A 25265-nucleotide genomic window follows, 5' to 3' on the forward strand; every position below is an offset into this window, starting at 1 on the left:
AATGGTCATATGTATATTTTTTTTCAATGCTGCAGCTTATAACTACAGTTTTCCTTAATATCTTTGCACTGTAAATTCATTTGTCTTTGGTATTCGATGTAAAATTACATTGATTTCAATAATTTGACAAAATCGCTAACCCGGCATGGCACTGGTACCGAATGTTCCTGATTAAAGACCTTTCACTGTATTATGTTGGCTTTTTTAATTTATCTTGAAACTGACTTATGTTTCCTAACAACAAACTTGGAATAAAGTAATACCAGAGAAATAAAATTACAAGATAATAAGTTTTGATTGTGCACGAGTGTTACACATGCATTGTGGATTAATTCTAGGACATGATGGTTAAGAATCAGGAGTATAATATTCCATTGGATTCCCATGTTTTTGGGAGGTATTCAAAATTTGTTCAAGCCCAAAATATTTTTCTTTTATATGCATCCATCATTGTTATCTTTAAGTATACAATAAATACATGCCTTAAACAGCAGACAAAAATCTAACGGGCAAACAGTTTCAGCAGCCAATAGCAACTGATGTAAGAAAATTTCTGAGTAGTTGGCATTCATGTCTAGTAATTGAAATTTCTGTTTGGAAATAATGTCTGTAAAAATTACAAGACTTGGTTGGTCCTCAAGTAAGCAACATTGCTGAAAATTAAAAGGACAAGATAGAGAACATGCCAGATAACTTCATCATAATCTTAGTCTTAAATACCACAATTTTTCGTAACACATTAAAAAAACCCACATATTTCCTTTTCACTTAATTCTTGAGAACTCTAGGTTTTTCCTGGGACCTATTAAATTCCCTGCATTTTTCTTATTTTCCATGTTTTCCCTGTGCGTAGCCACCATGAATAAAGATGATGATGTGAGACAGCAGCAGATAAAAATCACTGGCAGCACTGCCGTGACAATATGTGTAATGTATTTTCCCAGCTTATCGTGTTACACATCTGTATCGCTGCATGGACACAAACTTGTATCCAGAAGTTTCCATAATGGTTAAGACTGGAAATGAGTAATGTTAATTGTACTGTTGTTTTATGTTACACTTACCTTATTATTTGATGTTCCTTCTTTTTCTTGTACGATGTATATGTTTGTTAAGATGAAGCAGGAAATATTCACTGTTTTTTAAATTGTGTATGCGTCTATTTTGTAAAGTGAAGGTGAAAATGCTAAACCGTCAAATTTCAACAGAAAGTTGCGGCAGAGTGGTGTGTGAAGTCAGAGCCACCTGTGCACGTAAATATCATCAATATTACTGAATATTATTTTCTAATCAAAGCATAAACACCATTGGAGTGGCATCTGTATTGCTTATGTATCACATATAACATTTATTTTATTTATTGTCACGTTTATTTATGGATTAGTATTTTTCAAGTTTTAAAAAATGGATATAAAATTGTTACTCTTATTTATTTTGGTTTTATGTTCTAAATTTTCATGAATTTATAACATATACAAATCATTTTAGTATTTTATGAATGCAATTAATATTAATTTCTGTAAAACTTCTACAATTTTAATAATATTAATCTGTTGTTATCATATTTCTCAACATTAAGGCTGGCATTCATAATAGTTCGGGTTACAGATCCCCAAACACCTTGATGCATAACAGAAGTTTCACACGTCAGTAGATCACAACATAATGTAGATTCATGAACAAATTTATTTAGACAGGTCATTAACACAGCACTTTTTGAGATGGATATATTTTGAGCCCCATATGAGAGGCATTTTCAGAACTGAATAGTGGCAACTATGAACACTACTAGATCAACATTGCATTAAAGCAAAATTGGATTTTTCAAAATGTTTTGTTTGTAGATACAAAATAGTGTTATCACATAACTTTACCGAGGGTACTAATTTAGTTGTTTCGCTCTGCTTCTGATATAAAAAATACTTTTGGATATTTTCTTTTTAATCCACCTGATGGATATAAAAAAATTGGTACTTACTGCTACATAAAATAATTTTGACTAAATGCTTTTGAAAAATTTTTGTGTGAATAATCACCTAAGCAATGTACCTGAACCATTAAATATACCTGCATTATGTTAGATATCAGATTGAGCAGTGGTTTCAGGGAAGTCAATGCAGCTTCTAACTTTGAGAGCCCTCACAACCATGTTGAAGCTGCAGTAGTTTGTGAATATTTTTTCCTGCTGTAAACAAAAAGGTGCATAGCTAATATGGCATGCATCTGTCATTCAAATTATGTTCAAGAATATCTACATGAATAGTCTTCTATAGATTTACTTTACTACATCAATAAAGATTTTTTTTTTTGTATTTTCTTCTTTTTTTTTGCCATAAGAGGTATTTTTTCTGATCATTTATCATTTAAGCAACTTTGCACCAATAAGTAAGCCATGCTGATGCATTTCTGATTCCAGGCAATAGTTGTAGTCTTGTACAGCAGCTTGTTTGTATAACTAGCAACAATCCTGAAATACTTGCAGATATCAAGGAATAAGGAATGAAAAATTTCTGCGATTGCTAGTTAAAAATTTTTTTTTCCTAAGCAAGGGAAGTGAAGTAATATAAGTCAGGTTTTGCAGGAGTTTGCATGATCCAGTGCTAAAGTCCTTAGACAACCAATTTTAAACATACCCTTATTTAAATATTAATTCTCAATTAATTGCAAAATGTACTAGCCCATGCCACCCTTAGTGCTTTTAGATCTCATTTCCCCAGTCAGACAGCATCCGTAAAACAGACTACACTACAGCTTTGGAAGATAATGGTGAAATGATTATGAGTGATGTGGCATCAGAATCAGGTTTGACTCTTGGTTGCCATTTCTTTTGATGCTCACTGTATGCACACATTGTGGTGCTGAAGGGCCAATGGTTTTGGAACACAGCCCATTCCAAAATATATTATACACACTTTTAAATTAAATAACTAGTACATGATATTATTGTAAAAGGGCCTCTAATTTATTGAAGCAATTTTAGTGAAGAGTTTTTTTTGTTTTGCCCTCGGCATGGTTCTGAAATCCACTTGTTTGTCAAATTGTTTGGCAGCCGGATGCCATTCTGTGGCCATTGTGCTCTGCACACAGCTCAGTCTCTTGGGATTTCCACCATAACAAAAGGTTAGGTGCTATGACCTTACAACCTAAAAATAAAAATTTATACTTCAAAATTATAACCACTTAAAGTTTACTAAACATTAACGTTTTAGAACTCTTTTACTACTATTTGTTATAAATATTGAATAGTTCGAAATCAAAAATTGTGCGAATTCAATTACTTTATCAATGTACAATTTCATCAGTGGTTCATAAATCATATAACAGGCATTATTGGTACTAGAATAATAATTCGAAAAATTTTAATTATAGCAAGTAATGTTATTTCTCAGTGACATGATGTGGACAAAATAAGACCCTGCAACTCCAGATCCAAATCTTACAATAGTTAAGATGAAGTTGTGTATTTGAATTCGTTATTTTACCTATAAAGTAAGTTTTAGGTTTGCAGATATTTATCCATAAAAAATATATGTTTAATGTTTGTGTAAATGATGCCATGTAGCACAAAATTATAAGAAAAATAGTTAAAAGAATTCAATTGTAAAAATAAACTTATAGTGGCAGTTTGAACCACAGTAATTTTCGTACTGGGAAAATTATTTGTATTAGTAGAACATAGAACAAGGCTATGACAAATAGTGATGTAATTTGTTACACAAATATTTGGTAGTTTATTTTTTTAATACACCCGCCCCTCGAAGTAATGCTGTTCAATTTGTGCTGTTTTTCATTAAAAGTGCCAGTAAATTACGGCATGACTTAAAGTAGTACAGTCATAGATTCAAAGTAGCGCTATTTTCTTTTACGTGAACTTTTATTTCCGTGAGCGTACAATGGCAGTGCCACTTGTGTAAATTAAATACAATGCAACAAATTAATAATACAATGAATTATTAATACGACAAATCAACAGACTTTAGTTTTCTCCTTCCATAATAGCTATTCACTTCTTTCATTGCGCACTTATTTCCAACGACACCCAAGTGTTCTGCTATGTTTATATTCCACCATCTAACATGTCAACAGCAGCTCTGGAGAGAAAAGCCAGAATCTTTCAGCACTAGTTTACCTCGTGTTTAATATGATGCACTAGTGGTAAATCATGACAGAAAGACATTTAGTATATAATAGTGTCTGGAATTACGTTAACAGATTAAAAAATATTTTTGATAATAGGAAACATTAAGTTTATGTTTATTAAATCTTATTAAAACTGAAATATATATCCTATATTAATAACATTATTTTGGAACTAAGAAATTTTGTTAGAGCCTCTTTTAGGAATGTTATGCCAAAGCCTTATTATGTAAACAATGCAGTACGTGAATTTTTTAAATTTAATTTTTGGTTGTTTAGTCTCAAAATGATATTCAACATTTATTTAAATATACTTAAAATGTATTTAGACATATATTAGTACTGTGAATTAATCTTAACAAGAGTAGTGTCTTCATTAAAATGGTGGTCAGCAAACAAACTTACCTGATTGGAAAGTTAATTATTATGATTATGGAAAAAAGTATTTGATTTGCGCTGTTTTGATTAGTGGTCTGTTTTCCTGGAACTAATTATTGCATTACTTTGAGGGGCGGGTGTATATTAATCATCTATAATCTTCAGAAATGTGTGTAGTGAAATCGGCTGCATCGACAGTTCATAATGGTTGAGAGCTGTTAATACACAACTTATACAAATTTTCTTTAAATTGTTGTTTAAATTTTGTGTTTTTTTTAGTTAAGAGATTAGCATTTTTAAGATTTTTAAAGTAAAATGAGTCAAATCCGCTAGTATAAAATTAAATATCACATTAGAATTATGTTGTATACTAATGATTGGGATTAAGGTAAGTAAAGCTTATTAATCGTTTTAAACAAAACACAAGCTGTTTCGAACAAAAATCAAAACATACACGGCAGAGCCAAACACAACAAAAAAAAGTCTAGCTACCAAACATGATAACGTAAAATATTTGGTTAATGTGAGTTTCAAGGTTGGCAGTACAGAAGTGCCTACTTCGGATGTGTTCGGCAAACAAATGAGCAAAATAAAGTTCTCTCTTACTAACGCTGATTTAAAACTCTCACACTTTATATACTCTTTGACCTGAGGTGGATGCTCATCAAACCCCGAGAAATTTAACTTATCTCTTACTGATCTGTTAACATCCATCATACGTTTTATAATTCTAAACCTTTATCTTTCCTCAAGGCCTACTTCGGGTGGTAGACTGTTTTACCTATGTAGTTTTATTTCTTTTTCAAGATTTTTGAACTTAATCGTCAACCGCTGAACTTAGTCAAGGCCAAGTGGTGCCCAGGAACTAAACATATTAAGATTTTGTGCCTTGTACTTATTGAACAGTTTTCTTTCAATGGTATTGAGACATAACTTAATAAATACAAGAGTTGCAACCAATAAAACCAATATTGCCAGTTTCTTTTGAACTACATTTTTGACAATAAAAGGGTTGAGACATGTGGAATGCCTAAAGAGCCCACAGGTAAACATCTTACTTTAACAATAAGTAGCATGCGCAACACATAGATCAGGTCAGGTCTTGTGGTCTGATGTACCGGGGTGTAAATTTGAGTCTTGCAGCCACTTAGGTCACGTCACTGCCTTATTACCTAAAGTCTCCGCTAGGTGCGCATGTTTGTAGTGGCACCCTAGAAAGTCAACCGACAATGGTAATAATAACTAATCTGACAATCCCCATGGATATCAATGGTGTGGGGAGCCATATGGTATAACTTCAGGTTCCCGTTAGCGATGAATCAGGAGATCCTCCCAGCAGAGCAGTATACCAGTGACATCCTGCTTTCTAATTTATTAGACCTCTTCATTCCACATACAGTAAAAAATCTCTGTAAGAATGCATGTATTATGTTGAACTTCACTGGCATATGTAAAATCAACTCAGGTGTCAACAGAAAATATCAGGTGTAATATATTAAGTAAAATTTCCCCATTTTGCAGGAAACAAAGAATTAAGATTATTCTTAACTTCTAATATGTAAACAAAAAAACCTTCACTGCATGTCAATGACTGATTGTTCATAGGGATTTACATCACATGGTTATGAAAAGAGGCTTAAGGCAATAGGACCTCCAAGAATATACTCAACTCCGAACTACGTGCTCATAAATTTGAGTCATACAAAGGTGCCTTTAAAATTGTAAACCAACATTCACTTATTTTTGCCTTTGATCATGAATAACTGCAATTCATAATTAACAATAAAACAGTTAAAATTGAATTCACTGAAAAACAAGACACTGCCTTGCAAACTTTACAAATACTCATGAAATAAAGAGTGGGTCATAAATTTTTGCACTTTTGAAATAACCATGAAAAAAATACAGATTGTATTCAAATAAATGTTTATTTATAAGAACAATAATATACTGTAAAATATTTTTTTTTTAAATAATATCGCCCAAATGGCCACCCTCTCGTCACTGGCATTCCTCAAATCTGGCTGTCAGATTTTCAACAACTTTTCGACACAATCTTGGGGTATGTAAACTATTTCTTGATGGATGTTCTCCTTTAACTGGGGTATTGTCGCTGGTTTATTTACATAGATCCCATCTTATAAGATAACCCCATAAAAAAATCACCTGGAGTTAGATATGGGTTGCGGGGAGGTCATAGAATATCTCCTCTGTGTGATATAAGCTTGTTAGGGAACATTTCTTTAACCACAGGTACACTCTAGTTGGATGTATGGCAGGTTGCACCATCTTGCTGCATCCAAGTCCTACTGTTGTAACCAACGAACTGCTGCAACTGTGGTTGAAATAATTCTTGTAGCATTTTCACATATTCTGCAGAATTAACTGTTACAGAATCACTGCATGCATTTTCAAAGAAGTATCTGCCGATAATGCCCTTTGAATAGATCGACAAACCACCACCTTTGAAGACTGCAAAGGTCGTTGGTGTTTTAATTTCGGGTTTTCCCTGCTCCAGAATCTGCAATTATGTTTATTTACATGTCCATATAAGTGAAAGTGGGCTTCATCCTTGCAGAAATTGTTATTGGAGTTGTTTAATAGCTCGAACATTCTATTGCCGAATTATTTTCTCAAATAAACTATTTTGCTTTAACTCTTGCAATAAATGTATTTTATAGGGATGCAGTTTCATGATGGCCAGATTTGAGAAATGCCAGCGGCTAGATGGCGGCCATTAGGTTGATATTATTTATAAGAAATGTTCATTTATGTTCTTATAAATAAACATTTATTTGAATACAATCTTTTTTTTCCATGGTTATATCAAAAGTGGAAAAATTTATGGCCACCCTATATTTAAAACAACATATTTTATTGTTAAATAAGTCATTACCGTAGAATACATTTCAGTAAGACCTGAAAGTAATCAGAATTAAATGATAATAATATTTTTTATCTCAGAAAAATGAGAACATGTGTTTCCGGAAAAATTTTCTCAAACATTTTCCTATCTTATAATTTCATATAAAGATTTCAAAGCAAGATGTATGTAAAGTGTGTAGTTGCTTGAACATTAAAGAAAAAGCTGTAACCCCAAAATCAAAGTGAAAAATAAGACAGGAGCCAAATTGCATAAAAGTTGAGAGTCTGAACTCCTTTAAAAGTAACATAACTATCTGCTTCCTACCAATTAGCAAGATGTGTTGAATTTTATTTGCTTTCAAACAAGTTATATGTATAATAAAACAACCCATTCTGATCGCTGTTCACCACATGTAAAGTTGAACTTTGGTATCTAAAAATTATTCCCGCTGTTCATTCATATGTTATGAAATGGTATTGAGTGATAACTGAGTTGGACAAAATAAAAACTGCATTTATAAAGATTATCATGGAACAAGGTGGCAAGTGGATGGATTCCTAAAAACACTCTTGGATGGTTACTTACTATAAGTCACTGCTAATTTCCAATATTCCTGGTCTGTACTGTGTGTTACAATCTCTAATGGCCTTGTCAATGAATGTAAAAACTCAATAAAAAAATTAACAGTACGGTACATTGTTTGAAATATCCCTCCATATAAATTAAAAGCATTCTGACAAAAGAAGATTAGATACAAACTTAGCTGCAAATAATCTACATATCTGAAAACCTGCCTTCATTACATGTCAATCTATTTCCTTAAGGCTCTGTCTCCAATGCCATTATGGTTTTTTCATTTCCTCAATATTACTTATTATTTAAAGGCTATTTTTGACATTTTAACATGATACTTCCCTTTCATTTGTTGTTCCTTCACTAATATTTTCAACAGTTATTCATTAAGTGTAATATTGGTTGTAAAAAAATTGCACAAGTTTCTATAATAATTACCATTTGCATGACTTTTTACACCCATTATATTACACTTTGTGAATATATGTTAAAAATATTAGTGACAAAAACAATTGCAAGAAAGGTATCCCTTTAAAATTTCATTAATAGCCCTTAAATAATAGTAATGATAAAAAATCAAAAATCAAAATGGCATAAGAAACCAAAGCTCAAAACTGTTGCCTTATTTGTATAAGTGAGGCAAAATGATCAAAAATTCTGTGTCCCTGGTGGAAGGGCCCTGTCACAAAAATATGACACTTTCTGGCATAATACTCTAAACTGGTGTACAGTTTAATACATGCAATGTGACACTCTGTGACTTTGAGTGGGGATCCTAACATTTGTTCATGGAATGTCTGTAGCTAAGTATAGTTTAGGTATTTATCTCTGGTTTTGTATGCATCAGTTTAAGATATGGAAGTCTGACTAAGCTATTTTTGGTAGTTTTTAAATGTTTCATTATATAGTAATTAATTATGCATGTATTTTAAATACTATTACTCTGGCAACTAACGTGTACATCATTTTGTATGTACTTAGTCTGCGAACAATGAATAGTTTCACACAAAAATACACTTTAAAAAACATGCAACATAGTGAAAGCTTGCAACAGGCAGAAAATACCTCTTAATTACTGTTTGTTTAGAAAAATTCTCATTCTGAACTGGGGATTATAGGAGGTACAGAATTTTAAAAAAGAGGATTCAGTGGCATGAATACAAAATTATCCATCATCAGTTAACAGCCATTATTTTATAGTACTTGTAATAGATTAAAGCATTAATGAAAAACATAGGAAGTGGCCCTTGAGAAAATATCTTTCAAACTAATGCTTAAAGTAGCATAAAGTACTCTTTTACAACCAAAGTTTTAAGGACCTAGATCTTTTCACAATCTGTCAACTTCTTTATGTCTTTCTTCTTGTTAGTGGTAATTATGTAGTTGAGATTAACATGCAAATGTTACTTTACTTAAGTGTTATTAATATTTTTTTCATTTATTTCATATTTATTCTATGGAAAGAGTTAAAGACTACCATTTTATATTTTAAAAAAAAAAAATTTTTTTCTTCTTCCATTCTGTCATCACAGCTCATTGAGCTCATTCAGTTCAATCATAGAGGAATTTCAAAATAATTGACATAATAAACAAAATAACATTAAATGCACAAAATTATAAATGGATATTATACCTAAAAAAATAAACATTCATGAAACAAAATATTATGATTATTCATACATTATTAATAAGATTAAAAAAATTTCAAAAAAACAATAATGCATGATAATCATTAATTTTATTTACTTAAATTAAAAGAGTAAAAAATTAATATGTGCACAATTTTCTGTGAACTAAAATCTTATTTCAAAACTTATAGGCTTGAAAAGAGTACAAAAAGTTTTATAAAGAAAATATCTATAAATTACATCTTTGCTTCTTAATTTGCAGTGTCTTTCAACAGAAACAACATTATACAACTGCAATCATGGTATTGATTTTTTAATCTCCGAGTTAAACCCTTAATTATTCTTCAAAATATTTCCCATACCTACTTCAATAAAATATAGACCACAAATGGCTTATCTCACTTACCACTGAAATGCATTGAAGTGAAAGTACACCAGTCCCTGGCCATAAAGAAAGTTGGCATCCTTCCAGTAGTCTGGTTTCAGGCTGAAGAACTTCTGATATGCAGACATAGCTTAAACATATACACACACAGCTAAAAGGTAGCATTTTCTAATGTTTATATTTTTAAATTAACTGTATTTTTATTTACAAGCTTAACTGCTGATTTTTACGAGTGAAAACAGATCAAGGCAAGACAGGACATTGCAATTTCCATACAAAGCTCCAAAATATAATTTCCGCATAACCACCAAACCACATATCTGACTTCAATGACTATTGGTTGAATAGTGATAAAATTTGTTTATAACCAATACCAAATTACATTATATTATCTAATTAAAGAAGAACTAAATTTACCCACGGTAAGTTGTATCTATGTTCATAAAGATATGTCTGGATTCACAAAGAGTAAGAAGGACCTAGAGTTGTTAAGCAAAGAAAATTTAGTTAACTGTTCAGCTGTGAAAATTAAAATTCCAAATACCAGATGTGTTATATTGTGTATATCTTGAACACCTGATGTAGGAGTGTTGTCATAACATAGAAACACACAAGACAGAATTTTATTCATTATTCCTGTTCTAAGTTATATGGTTCTAATTTGTGATAGTTCTAAGTTACGTGGGTATAGCTTGTGATATTTCTAATTCATATGGTTTGGTGTTGTGTGTTTCTAAGTTAAATGACTTCCAGTTGTAACAGTTCTAAGTTATGATGTTTTAAGTTATGTAGTTCGGCATTGTATGTTTTTAAGTTACATGTTTCCAAGTTATGAAAGTTCTAAGTTATAATATTTTTAAGTTGTGTGTTTCTAATTTATGGTGTTTCTAAGTTATCTGATTTGAGATTGTGTGTTTCTAAGTTATATATTTCTAAGTCATGACAGTTTTAAGTTGTATGTTTCTAAGTTTTGAAAGTTCAAAGTTATGATTTTCTAAGTTATGAATTTTCTAATTTGTGTGGATATTGAATAGTCAAGTTTTTGGTTGTGTGTTTGTGGCTCATGTTTTCATAAGGTCTTACATACAGACTCCTACAAAGCTTCTCACTTTGACCATCTTGACCACAAGCACTCGCTATGTGTTTCTTTAAAAACTACACATTTGGAGACTTGTTTGTTTTTCCACAAATGGAATTCTCACACATGTTTTTCAGCAGATGGAATTCTCCCACATTATGCATGTTTATGATAAATAGTAATTTGAAATAATAAAATCATTGTTGTATTTAAATTACATACAAGATTATTTAAAAAATTCACCTCAATGTGACTCTTAAAACCAAAAAGAGAGAATAATATTAATTTAGTTACACTTTTTGAAGCTATTTCAAAATTTAATATTACAAATACTACATTAAAAATAATAACCAGAAACTATATAGCATAATATCTTATAATTACTTGGCAAAGAATTAAAATTGTCTTTATGAAATATAACTACAGAAGATGTCTGGGAAACAACTCAGTACGCAACCCACCCCTACCCCATCAATGCCCACCAACACCCACTATGGTCGCTACATAATTTTGCATCTCCCGCAAGCAGTGTGTGCATGCAAGTGTGTGTATCACTCCGCCATCGCAAGAGCCACGTATCCCAATAGAATTTAATTGACTGTTTAGTATTACTAATGTTAATTCTTCTTTTTTATTTCATCACCCCCCCTCCATCAACGGAGTGAATATGTGTTTCAGGTATATTTAAGGACAGAGCGGCGCTATACGCAAACATTTAAGAACGCACCCTCATTTGAGCAGTTTAGTTTTGACCGTAAAACTAAACCTGCAAATATGTATGTAATATTATTAGCTCCAGGTATTTGTAATTTAATCAGCAATGTTTCTGAAGGGTTGCATTGTTTTACCATCAGCATGCTTTTGAACAAGACCTAAGAATCATTTGGGACACTTCCAGTGTACATTCCCCTGTCTCAATAGATTGTCTCCTGGAGTAGGAAGCAGCCATCATCGCACCAAGGACTTCAATGTTTGCATAACTGATAAAGTAACATCCACTGTCCATGTAATTATTTTTAAACCTTTCCTTTTCTTCTTGAGGCCTACTCCGGGTTGTAGACTGATTCAGATAAATATTTGGAATTTTCTTGCAAATTTTGAATTTTTTAAACTATTGACGAATTTGCATTTCTATTCCAGGTCATGGACCGCACCTGAACAGATTGAGTGCCATTGACTTATTCTTCATAGTAATTATTAATACATAAGTTTTGGCAAATAAATTTAATCTTAAAAGAGTACCGGCTGTCTATTTTCAATAGGCCATGGGTGTACAACTGAGAGACTAAGGCATACGGGTCGCCTTAAGAACCTACTGTACTACAACAGCAGTACAGAGTGCTGAAACAGCATTTATTTACATTTTTACCATCACTATGATACCATCTGGGAACTACAATTTGCTTGGTTTACATTTTTGTAAACACTTATGCTAAACCATATTTTGTTTTCGACATTTTTATTATTTATTTTGAGACATTCTAGTATATCCAGTGTTATGTAATTAGAGACAGTTTAGTCCTCTAACAGTGAATGGGATGATGTGATTGGCCGCTGCTTCAGCAGCACAGCATTTCAAACATTCAATCAGATTGTTTGAACCTTTGGAGTGTCCGGCCAGTGGATTTAGAATACTGGAGAGTTTGTTGGTCCAACCCTGAAGGGGACAGCATCTCACACATCAAGTGAGGCTGAAAAGGGCCAAATAAGTTTAAAAAGTGCATGTTGACCCCAAAAGGTGTGTGTTTTTAACAAATAAAAATGCTACACATTAATTTTGAGTACTCGTGCACCCCTATTATTTTATTCATTACATATGAATATTTTGGCTCGTTCATTTAAAAACAGATACACAAATACGATGAACAATGAGTATCCAGGTCCAGTAGTCTTAAGTACAGGATTCAAGTGCTAACTAGCCTGAACTTAGCTGCAAGTATATGCAAACAAAACTGAGAGTTTATTTTGATAAATTTGAAACATTTTTATTTTATTTTGTGAACAAATCAGTGACAAAAGACATTTTTTATTGTGTGCCTGCCATACTGGCATTACTAATTAGAAACTCAAACACTTCATTTAAATTGTTTTCTCTGGGCATAGATGGAGTAGTTTCATGTTTTAATTATTACCTAAATATTGTGTTTAACCAATATAAATCATTTTCTTATGTCCAATGGTCAATGTTTATACCCATTTCAAGTGATGTTTATGTTTTCACCTGCCTATTGAAAACAGCAATTTTGTTTCTTATTTTAATAATCCTGAAGTATATTCATTTATTTAAATGTTTCTTTTTATTTCTATTGACAGACAAGCTAATAAGAGCATACTTGAGTTAAATGCTAAATGCTGCCACAGTTCAAATTTATCTTTATAGATCGTACTTAACACCTCAAAGTTTATAATTCTGTATTCATTACAGAAAGTGTTCGTCAACAGTGAAGCGAAGTTGGTTGTCTCTCCACAAACAGTATCATCACACTACGTAATTACCATCTATAACTACTGTAAGTAGCGCACCCGATGCTGAGAGTGGGTGAGTTTCATGGTTGGATATACTGGGGGAAGAATGGAGTCTAGAACCCACAAGGGTCAAACCACAGACCTGTAATTCAGAGTCTCAGCTGGGTCTACACGCCCATCCACGTGGTGGTGCCCAAGATTTAACGACAAACATCCATATCATTAATTACACACATTCTTCACGAATACAGAGTTTTTTTAAATTTGTAAATCCAACTTTTGATCTAGTTATTATTATAGAAGACTGTAGATAGTACATATAAAAAACCCAAAATAAATAACTATTAATACTTTATATGTTTATGCCATTAGTTTACCTGGGAAATCTCTACTAGATATGGCAGTAATGAACCAGAAACTGAAATAGTAAGTACACTTTTTAAGGAGTAAGATAAAAATGTTTGTTTACTGAACTAAAATCTATATATTACATAAATATGAAAATGTTTTATTGTTTCTACACGGTACAAAAACACTAATAAATTTATGGTAAAAACATTATTCTCCTTTTAGTCCCAAATTTATTTATTTATATAATTCACTAATCTGGTTTAAGACTTTAACATGTTAGCCATCTGCTGTTCGAGATTCTGCACCGTGTACACAGAACATGCTGTCGAGCAATCTTCATAGTCACAGCGGGGTGTATGAGTTGTCCATCGATGAACGAATACACTTATCTTGTGATTGTTTACATACTAAGGTTCATACTATTTCCATGAATATAAAAGTGCCTACATAACTATAGCACAGCTATTTATTTTACACAACAATTTACCTAAAATACAAACACTGAATAGGCAATGGGTAGAGCACAATTAAAGTAAATTACTTAAAATTCTAAATAGTAATAATACATGTTAAAAAATTATAGTTTTATAAATGAATTATAATTAATTTCATACAGTTTATGTCGCAAGGTTATGCAGTGAGACCTAACAAGATTATCATAGGTTCCAAACCATTTGGGTACCAACTCTGTACTTAAAAAAAAAAAAAAAAAGGCAAAATATATACACATATTAGAGGTAGCGGCCTGTGCAGGGCATCACTGTGGTGTAGCATACTAGAATACTAATATATGAAATTCATCCTATAAATATACCATCCAAAGTGTGTGTGTGACCAAAGCAAAAAAAAGCAAACAATAATTCTTTAAGGCCAATGGTTTAGGTGGTTCCTGTGCAGAGCGCCTCACCGTAATGGCTTGCAGTAATGAATCAGGAAAGCACAAAATTCTCCACCTTATAATATGGAAGTCTAAAAACCACCTCGCATTGAAAAATTTTGAAACGAGACTCACTGCCTGTCATTTACAGCTCACCAAAAAGTGCTTGGACGGTTAGTGACATTTTTAAACAATGGTTTTTCAAGAATTTTGTGCAGTTAAGTAAAAAAAAATATTTGAAGAACTGTGGCCTTCCCAACAAGGCAGTTTTGCTGATTGACAATGTGCCTTCGCATCAGTCTGTCAATGAACTAGTCAAAGATGACATTTCAGTGAAGTTTTTACCACCTAACGTAACTTCTCTCGTCCAAAAATATAAAAAAAAGTGTACAAAAGGCAAATGCTAAGTCAACTGGTACAGGACAAAGGAGAGCATGGTGTGGTAGAGATGCTGAAATCTTTTAACCCAAAGACTATTACTTATATGATTGTGGAAGTTTGGGATCAGGTTGGAAGAGAAACTTTGATAAAGTCATGGAAAAAGTTGTGGCCTGGCATGTGTGACTTGCCAGAAAAAAAACTGAAGAAGAAAAAACAAGTGTGAAAGAAGAATTTATAGACATTTGTAAAAATATTGATGGCTGTTCAGATGTTGATGAAGAAAACACTGACAATTGGATGCAAATTGACAATGACGGAGGTTATAAAGCAATAACACAGGAAGAAATTTATTGCATCATGCAGTGTAACAGAAAATGAAAATGAAGAGGATTCAGACAGTGTTGATGAACCAGCTGTGGTTATGGCCCATGCAGAAGCAGTAGCAAACAGATAAATTGATTGTTAATTCAGAGAGTCAAGCCGAAACATTGCCAAATAAGTTTTTAATGCTAAAGCGGATGTGAGATTGCGCTGCTTATAAGTGATACACAAAACTAAGGTAGCAAAAGCTCACTGCCTTTTTTAATACCTACTAGTTTGTACCTATATTATGTACAGTGTAAATACGTATTATGTGTTTTTAGATGAAAGTGTGCCGATAATAATTTTTAAACCCCATTAACAATATTTTTGGTAAGTACACACATGTTCTTTTTTATCGTTTTTCCATAATTCTCTGGATAACCCGTATTTTATTAACTCGGATAGGCCCCGGCTCCAGTTGATCCAAGTTAACTTAGTTCTACTGTACTATTAAATAAATGTATTGAATAGTTTATTTGAAGATTGCGTTGAAGGGTAAAAAAACTAATACGTTCAAGAAAACGTTTTGCATGGGTAATCCTTTAGATAGGCTAATACAATTTAATGAATAGGTCTACATACTTGTAAAATATAAACAAGCAATATATACAGTACACGTCAAAACTGTAGGTATACATCCAAGACAGTAAAATAAAAACAAGCAATATATACAGTACACGTCAAAACTGTAGGTATACATCCAAGACAGTAAAATATAAACAAGTTATATACACAGTACACGTCAAAACTGTAGGTACACATGCAAGACATATAGAGGAGGCATAAATCATGATATGTCACTGAACATTGATCTCGTAATGTATAATTTTGTAAAGTGAGATACTTTTTATTTTTTATTTCTTGAGCATTACTTCTCCTTGACAGCAAAGTCATTAAAAATGATAAACAACTATATATGGAACAGCGATGTTGGTGAAGGAATCACTTATGAGCTATTGCAAGGAAGCATCCCAGCATTTGCCTTGAGTGATAACAAGGACACTATAGAAAACCTAAAACAGCCATGATTTGTACCCGGGTCCTTTGGAATGCATGTCCAGTGTCATAACACTGCGTCACCTAATACGGTACAATAGCGCATGCACTCATGAACAACGTGTAGTTACTACGTAATACCACAGTGCATCACACTTGCAGAGCTACAGCCAATGCTTGCATAGACTCCCTCTACGTACATATGGAGTTTTGTGTACCATGCACACTATAACAATCCAGGCTTCAGCCTTCCCATCTGTTAACAGTTTTATTAACGATTTATTATGTTGTCGGATCATATGCCACACTGTGGTTTTTTATATCATGGAATACAAGTTTTTTATTCTTTTGAGAAGTATTTTAGAATTTGCAACATGTTTAATGATCATAATTTACATGAGTTTAAACTGTAAAATATTTCTAATTTGTTTACTTTCATTTAACTAAGTTGTTTAAAGTTGCTGTTACCAATATGTTACTCATTAGTTAATTTTTGTGTTCATATTATTTTCTTTTGGATATTTTTTGGGCAATGGCTCTTTGAAAGTTGGCTGATGCAATAGTTCGTCAGTTACGTAAGGACTGGAGATAAACAGCGGTACTTTTACTTGGGAAAGACACGTGATTTGGTTGAAATGCTGTTACCATGTGCCAGTATTGGTTGATATTTTTCTGTGAATTTCTGAGATAGGTCAGAAATTACATCACATCTTGGAGGACAAAGGGAAGCCATGAACTTAGTCAGTCAGCGTCTGTACAAGGTACCGAGAAGTCACTTGTCGGTCAGTGGCTCAAAATTAAAGTTATTATGTAGTGAAAGATACAATTTTGGGGCTGTGATCTGGGCTACGCCGAACTTCAAACCTTTTTCTGGAATTTTTTAATTAGAATTTGTTCAACCACAATCATTGGTAACAGCCCAAAACAACGCCAGAGTAATTTTGCCATTGTTCCAAGGACGGAGTTTTTCGGCTTGTACTGTGTGTTGCAAACTACCATGGGATTTACTTGTGAACAGTATATAATTATCATTTTAAGATACCCTCGAACAACAAATTTGTGTTTTTAAGTCAGAGAAGATGTTTTGTATGACCTGTTTGTAGTTTCAACATGTATTTGTTTTCGTGGTCGGAATAGGGCGGCCACTGTGACTTGTGGATTTACAGTTTGTAAAATAGTCAAGAGAACGTTTCTATAAAATCGTGGAGAGCAAAAACATTTTTTTAATTAACTGCTGTGAAGGTTCCTAAAGATCATCTGTTATGCTCTTTACCTTCCATTCAAGCCCCAAAACCTCCGTTGCTCGAAATCTCAACCCTATATTAGTCGAAATAATCAATGAGTTCCTCCAAGCCATTTTGGTACAGATTTTCCCTCCATAACTCGAAAAATTAAATTGGACCTTTGTATCTCGAACATAGCAATGTTTTATTTTACAACCTTTACAACACGATTATTTGAAACTTATTACCTACATAGTTGAAAGAAAAATAAGTTACTGACTTTAAGAATTTGTCGACAATGTAAGTACAGCATTGTTTCTTAGAAATCAATTTAGGAGTATACAATAAATAGGATTACCACGAATTTATGACTCACGTGTTTGCTTGCTTGGTGTCAGATGTTTAATTTTATTATTTTTGATTTCATTTGAACTTTAGCGAAGCAAGTCATTTGTTGTCGACTGTTACGACTGCTACACATCAATTTGTACAACAGTTTACAAATAAAATTGTTAAAACATGAGTGCTGTGAAACGTAAACTGAAAACTTTGAGTCTCACTGAAAAATTGGAAGTGCTCGAAGCTGTGAAGAGCTGTCAACAGAAGAAAGATGTTGCTGAACAATTTGGCCTGCCAATGAGTAAGTACTCAGTAAAAAATATCGATTCAGTAGCTCATAAAACCAATACTAATGATTTAGATGACATAGAAGACTCGAAAAATACTACATGCGCTCCATGGGTTTCCATCAAAGAGGCAAGAACCGCATTGAATACTTTACGGAATTTTATAGAGCAAACCAGCAACTCTGAAGAACAAGAATTTTCTGCTCTTTATACCTTAGACAATGCTATAGATAGAGAACAACCAAATTATCTAAAGTAAAGAAAAATTACTGACTTTTTTAATGCCCTATTTTTTTTATTTTAAGGATGTTTTGAAATAATGTTGATTTATAATAAATAAAAATATGTTTGTCATCTCAACAACTTGAATTTTTTATTTATTTTAGCTCTCTAACTCAAAATGTATAAGAATGAATCTCAACCTCTTTGTCAAATCAAAATCCGCTTAAGTCGAAATCCTCCATAAGTCGAAAACTCTATAACTCAAATTTTTTGGAGTCTCCCTTCGAGTTCGACTTACAGAGGTTCTACTCTCTCTCTGTGTGTGTGTGTGTGTGTGTGTGTGTGTGTGTGTGCGCGCGCGTGCGTGTGTGTGTGTATATATAAACTCTAATAACATACTTATCCAAACAAATAATGTTTGGCAATTATCATGTCCTCAAGTCTCTCTCTACTTTTCTTGTATGAACCATGCAGGACTATCAGTCTTCCAATTCATGTGTTTCACTTCTAATAAATACAGTTGATAAAATATTTATATCAAAATTAGCCACAAAATACATTTATTTCCCAAGGTTAGCTTTTAAATAATTTGTTACTCAAGAAGAATCTAACCTTGAATTCTCAGCAAAAAAAATGTGAATAATTATTAAAATATTTGCATGTATTAAGAACAATCCATTCACCTTACTTGTACAATAAATAAATTACATTTGCTAGCACCACTTCGCTCTCTATACTTTAGAGAAGATTATTCACACTTTCAAATATGTTGAACAAAATTACTTTACTTATCAGTATGAAATTAACTTGTAACATGACAACTGTAAAGAGGTTCATGCGCACACACCAAAAGTGCACAAAGGATATCTTGCTAGCAGGATAACTCCCACTGTAACACTAATGGTCTGTGAAAATTCAACAGTGTAACCGACTCAAAGTCTACCTTAAAAAACTTATTTTCCATCTTGCGTGAAACAGAAAATAACAACCTGTCTCATTTAATGGCACCTATCTTATCATTCGGCAACATTACAAAAGAGAATTATCAGCTTCTTAAGAAAACCAGGCCGCTCACACATAATTATATTCTGATAAGTTTATTCCAGATACCAGGAAAAAAGTACTAAAGTACACTAACAGTTGGATGCATTTTTGGCCGAAAATAACTGGGTCAACCAATGACTCAATCTAGTTGTTACCTTCAGGCAACTTCTAGCAAATGGCGAACACAGCTAACCAACCAGCTGCACAACAATGAAGTCAAACTGCTCGCTGAAATGTGTGCCGAAAACCTCAGACACAACATATTTTCTTCATCAGCAATCGCTCATACAAAGCAAACAATACAGCCCTTGTCTGTATTAATTATCACAGCAGCAACGACGAAATCAGCACCAACCACACACGCACCACCTTGTCGAAACCATCACATCTTGCTGTCTCAAGGTCATGGTCTCGACTCCTCCCTTCTACAAAACACACAGCCCACACTCCTGGGCTCGCACACAAACTCACTCGTGCTAGAACGCGCAACTGCTATGTGAGGACACTCAATGCCACACGCCCATCACCCACACTAACACCAGAAGTGTTTCACAAGTGCACTCAAGGAAACCAACAGCATGCCACCCCAGGCCACCAACCTCACCAAAACCACACTAGATTAAGGCGAGCGGAAATAGTTTGTCACACCTCGAAGTAACGTTGTTTGATTTGAGCAGTTATAAAGTAACGACACCAATGAATTAGGGCATGATATTGTCGCGGGTTGAAATTTTGCAGGGTTGTTGAAATCAAATTTAGGGACTTTACTGACGGGACTCTGGGCTGGCTGCTCTGTTCACTCGTCAGCGCAAGTGGCGTGACCATGTAATTGGGGCACGGGGCCGGCGCGGCGCGCTGCGGGCTTGCAGAATTTTGTTTGTTTGTTTGGCCGCGCGCTGGCGCAGCCACGGGCCGCAGTTACTGGGGCGCGCTGTCGTAACAAGCCGCGCGGTGTGGCCTGCACATTGGGGTAGAGGGGGGGTAGTCTTCCCAGGTGTTCTAGTTAGTTGTTTAGTAAATTTGACTTCAATAACGAGCTTTTGTTATGGTAGGCGCGGCAGGGCGCGCGAATTTAAGCGCAAGTGAGTGGTGACTCGGGGCTCACTCAGGCGGAGGCTATGCGTCTCACCTGTGGTCACGAGTTGTTAGTTCGTTCGTGATGTAGGAATTCAAGCTTTCGGGCGGAAGCTATGGTCGACGCCAGAGGCCACGAGTCGTTTAATTTAAGTTAGGTCATAATGTAGTCGTCAAGCTTTCGGGCGGAGGCTATGGCCCTCGTCAGGGGTCACGCGTCATAGTTTTTAAAATGTAATGTTCGTTCGGGATTTCAAGGGCAGGAGAGGCCCCTACGTTATTTTTTTAAAGTAATCGATCAAGAAAGGCTTTTCGGAAAATGTGAGTATGGACTTATCTTTGTTTTAATTTTAAGTATTAATTATGATTTGAGGTATTCGGAAGGACTAGGGAAGTGTTTAGTGAAGTTCTCTCATTCTCTCTCTTGTAAGGTCGTTCAATCGTTAAGGAAGTAAAGAGATTATTGTTTTAAATTGTAATCCCGCTATTTAAATGTTCTTTAAAATGATGTTGAGTATTTGACTTTAAGAATAAAATAATTTTAATTAAGTATTATGTTATTTTGCAAAATCTCCTTAGTTCAGCTCTCACCAGACATCCTGTACGGGATGACGAACCTATGATCCTAGGTACAGTAAAGTATTTTATGAAGTTAAGACTAGTTGATGCCAAGCGAGTTGTTTCTATGTAAAGAGCTACGATTCTCGCCCCCCCCTCTGAAGGTGGATCGTGACAGAAATGGTGGAGGCGCCGGGTAGGTGCACGTGACAGAAATGGTAGAGTTCGCCGGATAGGTTCTATTTCTGGAGAGAGAGAGAGGTAGATTTTTATGTTTATTATTAAGTTAGTTTCAGCTTCTGATAGCAGGTTATTAAGAGTTTACTTGAGGAGAGGATTACGGAATTTTAGTCTATAGTGGAGGAAGTCTTTGAGATTTTTTTTTTTGACGTAACAGATGTTTATTTGAGGATACTTGTAAGGATAAAGTTTATAGTGATAAGTTGTTTTAAGTCGTTGAATTTATTGTAGATTTATATCGGGGATTATTACGTGAGGAGAATACGTTATAAGTTAAATGCTTATTAGAGATAATGCAAGTGGTTTAATTTAATTGAAGTTCATTTTAAGATTGTAGGTTAAGAGAATTATAATTTAAAATAAAGTTTTTTGTCGTAAATAGGAATTATTTTCAAGAGAAGTTTGTTTTGTTTTCGTGCGCGTAGGAGACGAGACGTACGAATTAAATCAGTCGAGGGAAGGATAAACGTTAGAAAGGAATTAAAGAGAAAACGAGAGTTTATGTAAAAGAGAGTTATAGAATTTATAGTGATGTTTTGTTTTAATTAGAAAAATGTTGAGAGTTGTTTCAGAACGACACGTCAGTGGACGTGGCAGAGTGAACACGTGACGGGGAGGTGCTGAGACCTAGCGGAGAACGGAGGAACCGCAAGCGAGGGTTGGCGCACCTGATGGAATTCGGTGACGTCACGGGCTCATACGGGGACCGTGGACGGCCGTGACCTTGTTTTGATCAGCTGTACGGTAACTTAGCGATAAGAAAATAGACTATTGGTTAAATAAATTTAAATTTAAGTGTGTTTTAGGAGAAGAGGAACTTTCAGTATGTAAGTAATTTAATTTAAGAAGTGTATGATGTATAGGCTAGAAGTGTTTCGTTGTAAGTTGTTTATGTTTTTGTTAGTTAAATCCTACCTCGGTTTTAAAAATATTTTTTTGGGATTTGTAAACATTATTAAGGAGGTACACTATAAAATCGATAAGCATTGAGAAAAGTGGGAAGGATAGTTTTTGTGTGTAGAGGGAATTTACTCCAAGGGAACAGAGAGACAAAATTAATGTTTTCATTAGGGCGAGGGACCCTAAGGTGAGGCGTTGTGTCCCTGGGAAGAAAGGGAATTGTAGCGCAGACCATAGGAGATGGGCTGACTACGGAATTAAGGGTCAGGAGAATCCTGAGAGTTGTGAGTAGTTTGGGGCAGGAGTTCCCCATGGTAGTACCGAAGTGGCTATCCTGTATGGGATAGGGTACCATTTCAATGAAGTTTGTTGGTGGGGTTAGAGCCCCCTGTGTAGTGGGCCTATAGCAGATAGGCACTACAGTGAAATTTTTGGTTATTTTGTGAGGTAAATTCCCTGGAGGTTAAGTAAGATTGGATTCAGTTAGGAAGGAGGGAAATGAGAAACATTGCTGTAGAGAGTTAGTGTACTTGCCTAATGTGAAATTGAATTTTACTAAATTAATTTAGGAGAAAGTTTTGTTCGGTAAATAAATAATAATGGAAGATAGCTAGATAATTAATTAATTTTTTTTGAGTAAGGTGTTTTAAGTAATGAAATAAAATAAGGTGAAGTAATTTGAATAATTGGGGAGGAGTTTCTTTAAGAGTTTAGATAATTGTTTTTGAATTTATTGAGATATTCAGCCAGTGGAGTTTGAGTATGAGAGATACAGTGAGATTTCAAGGAAATTGGTTGTTTATTAATTAGGACGAATGAGATTTTATGATTTAGAGTCAGTAAGCATAGTTAAATTTACGACATAATATTTGTTGACAGTTTACAGTTATTAAGGAGAAAACAGAGTAATCTATTTATTTTTATTTTAAGGGTTTGAAGATAAGATTATGAATTTTTTTTTTGAAAGTTTCTTGGGCATGTTTGAATAATTTTTATTTGGATTTTAAGAAATTACAGAGAAAATTTAATTGATTTACATTAGTTTGGAAGTATGGAGGTTTAGTGTTCGATTAGCCCTAACTTGATGGTCGGATCCCAAAAGAATGCCGTAAAACCGATAGCCAATTGAGAGGAATGCGGTAGGCGCTTGTGTAGAGAGGGGTTGTGGGAAAACTCCTTGGGACTGATGGCAGATCAGGGGCCCTAAATAGTGTGTGATGCTGTAAAACCAGTGCAGGGAAAGCCTGGTATGCTTAAATTTTTGGGCACAGGTTATGTAAACCTGGGGTTCCATGGGATTTAGTCATGTTAGCTGCTGTGAGACATTAAGATTTCCAGGCTCCATAGTAAATTCAATGTAAATTTTTGTTTTCTTAAAATAATAAATTTGTTTTTAATTTATTTGAGATATTTGATTTGGAACAGTGAATACAGACCCCGAGGAATAAGAGTTGTCATGATGTGAGAGGAGAAGGTGGTAGGCCTAAAAGGGTACAGGCACCACAGAGGTTATGTGCATTGCATAATTTAAATATAAGGAAACTTGAGAATTTGAAATTTTGTTGTTGGTTTGTACACCCATAAGAAGAGTATAGGCAGAATTTTTATTGTTATGAGATGTCTAATTTAATTGAAAAGAAGAAAGTTTAAAGATGCAAGGTAACATTATTATTGTAATAATTGAAAGAGATTAAGAGGTAGAGAGAAATAGGCAGTTTTTGTTTGTAAGTACTAAAGTTTACATATAGAAATTTAGTAACTAAGAATGAATAATAAGTTAAGTCTAGTGTAAAAGTTTTTTTTAAGTTTGTTAAGTTAAGAGTCACAAGTAAATTTTTTTTAGAGAGAATGTCTTTGATAGGAAGTATTAGAAACTTATGGGAATTTTAGGGTAACATAAATAATGTAGGTAATGAATAATAAATAGATGGTAGGTCTTAAGTTAGGATTAACATTTGAAGCAGAATTTAATTAAGAAGAAGGAAAATAAATAGGCCTAATGAAAAGAACAAAAAAGGATTTTATGGTAAAGCATTTTTTTTAAGTAATAAACAATGAATAATAATGTTGTTTCAGGGTAATGTGTACTAATAATACAATTTTTTTTAGGACCAAAGAACAGGAATTATGTAATTTAAATTAACATGTATTTTTGAAACTGTTACAGATTCCTTAAGATGAGCTGAGCAGCAGTCCAGTTTACAAGATGACAAGAGTTCGAGAGACAAGATACAAGATCACTGAAACAAGAGCCAAGACTGAAGATTCAAGAGAAGAGAAAGCTGGCAGCCATGGACTTACAAGTGGAGATTAATAAGGTCATGTAAAGTTTTATTTTTTTTTATGGAAGACAGTAACTGGAGTTTTTTTTTGTTATAAACATTATTTACAGAACTTTTTAGGTTATAGTAATGTAATGGAACTAGTGAGTTGTGGTAGCTGTCAAAAAGAACTAATACCTTAAGTTTAATTTTTAAAGTTAATTTTCTTAATTTACAGAGGGATTAGTAGTTTTTTTTTAAAACCTTATTTAGGTTGGAATTTCAATACAATAGCTTATTATAAATGTGTACGAACAGTTCAAGTTCACAGTACTGATAGGTAGGTCAGATGATCTTATTGATTTTGATGATTTGTTGTTTTGAGTTGATTTTTAAGTGTTGTGAATTAGACAATGAAATAGTTCTGAAAACTTAAATTATTTCAAGCTAAGAAATAGTAAATTTAATTGTAACTCGAAGGACACCAGAATGTAAATTTGTTTTGAATTAGTAATGTTTGAAAATTTTATACTTTACAAGAAAGGTTATAAACAAACAGATCGGATGGAACAAGGATGCAGTAAATCACAATTTCATTTAGAATTATTGATTAGCTTTTGAGGTTATGAAGTAAAAGT

General features: G+C 33.5%; 1 protein-coding gene across 1 annotated transcript in view; it reads right to left on the bottom strand.

Moving 5' to 3' along the window:
* Positions 1–25265, bottom strand: part of LOC134529706 (lysine-specific demethylase 6A) — a 235905-nt gene that overhangs the window by 156037 nt on the left and 54603 nt on the right. Inside the window, exon 4 of the mRNA XM_063364070.1 lies at positions 9989–10097. Coding sequence (XP_063220140.1) covers positions 9989–10097 — 109 coding nt within the window. The remainder of the gene's footprint in view (positions 1–9988; positions 10098–25265) is intronic.

This window comes from Bacillus rossius, chromosome 2, assembly GCF_032445375.1.
Source record: "Bacillus rossius redtenbacheri isolate Brsri chromosome 2, Brsri_v3, whole genome shotgun sequence".
NCBI lineage: Eukaryota > Metazoa > Arthropoda > Insecta > Phasmatodea > Bacillidae > Bacillus > Bacillus rossius.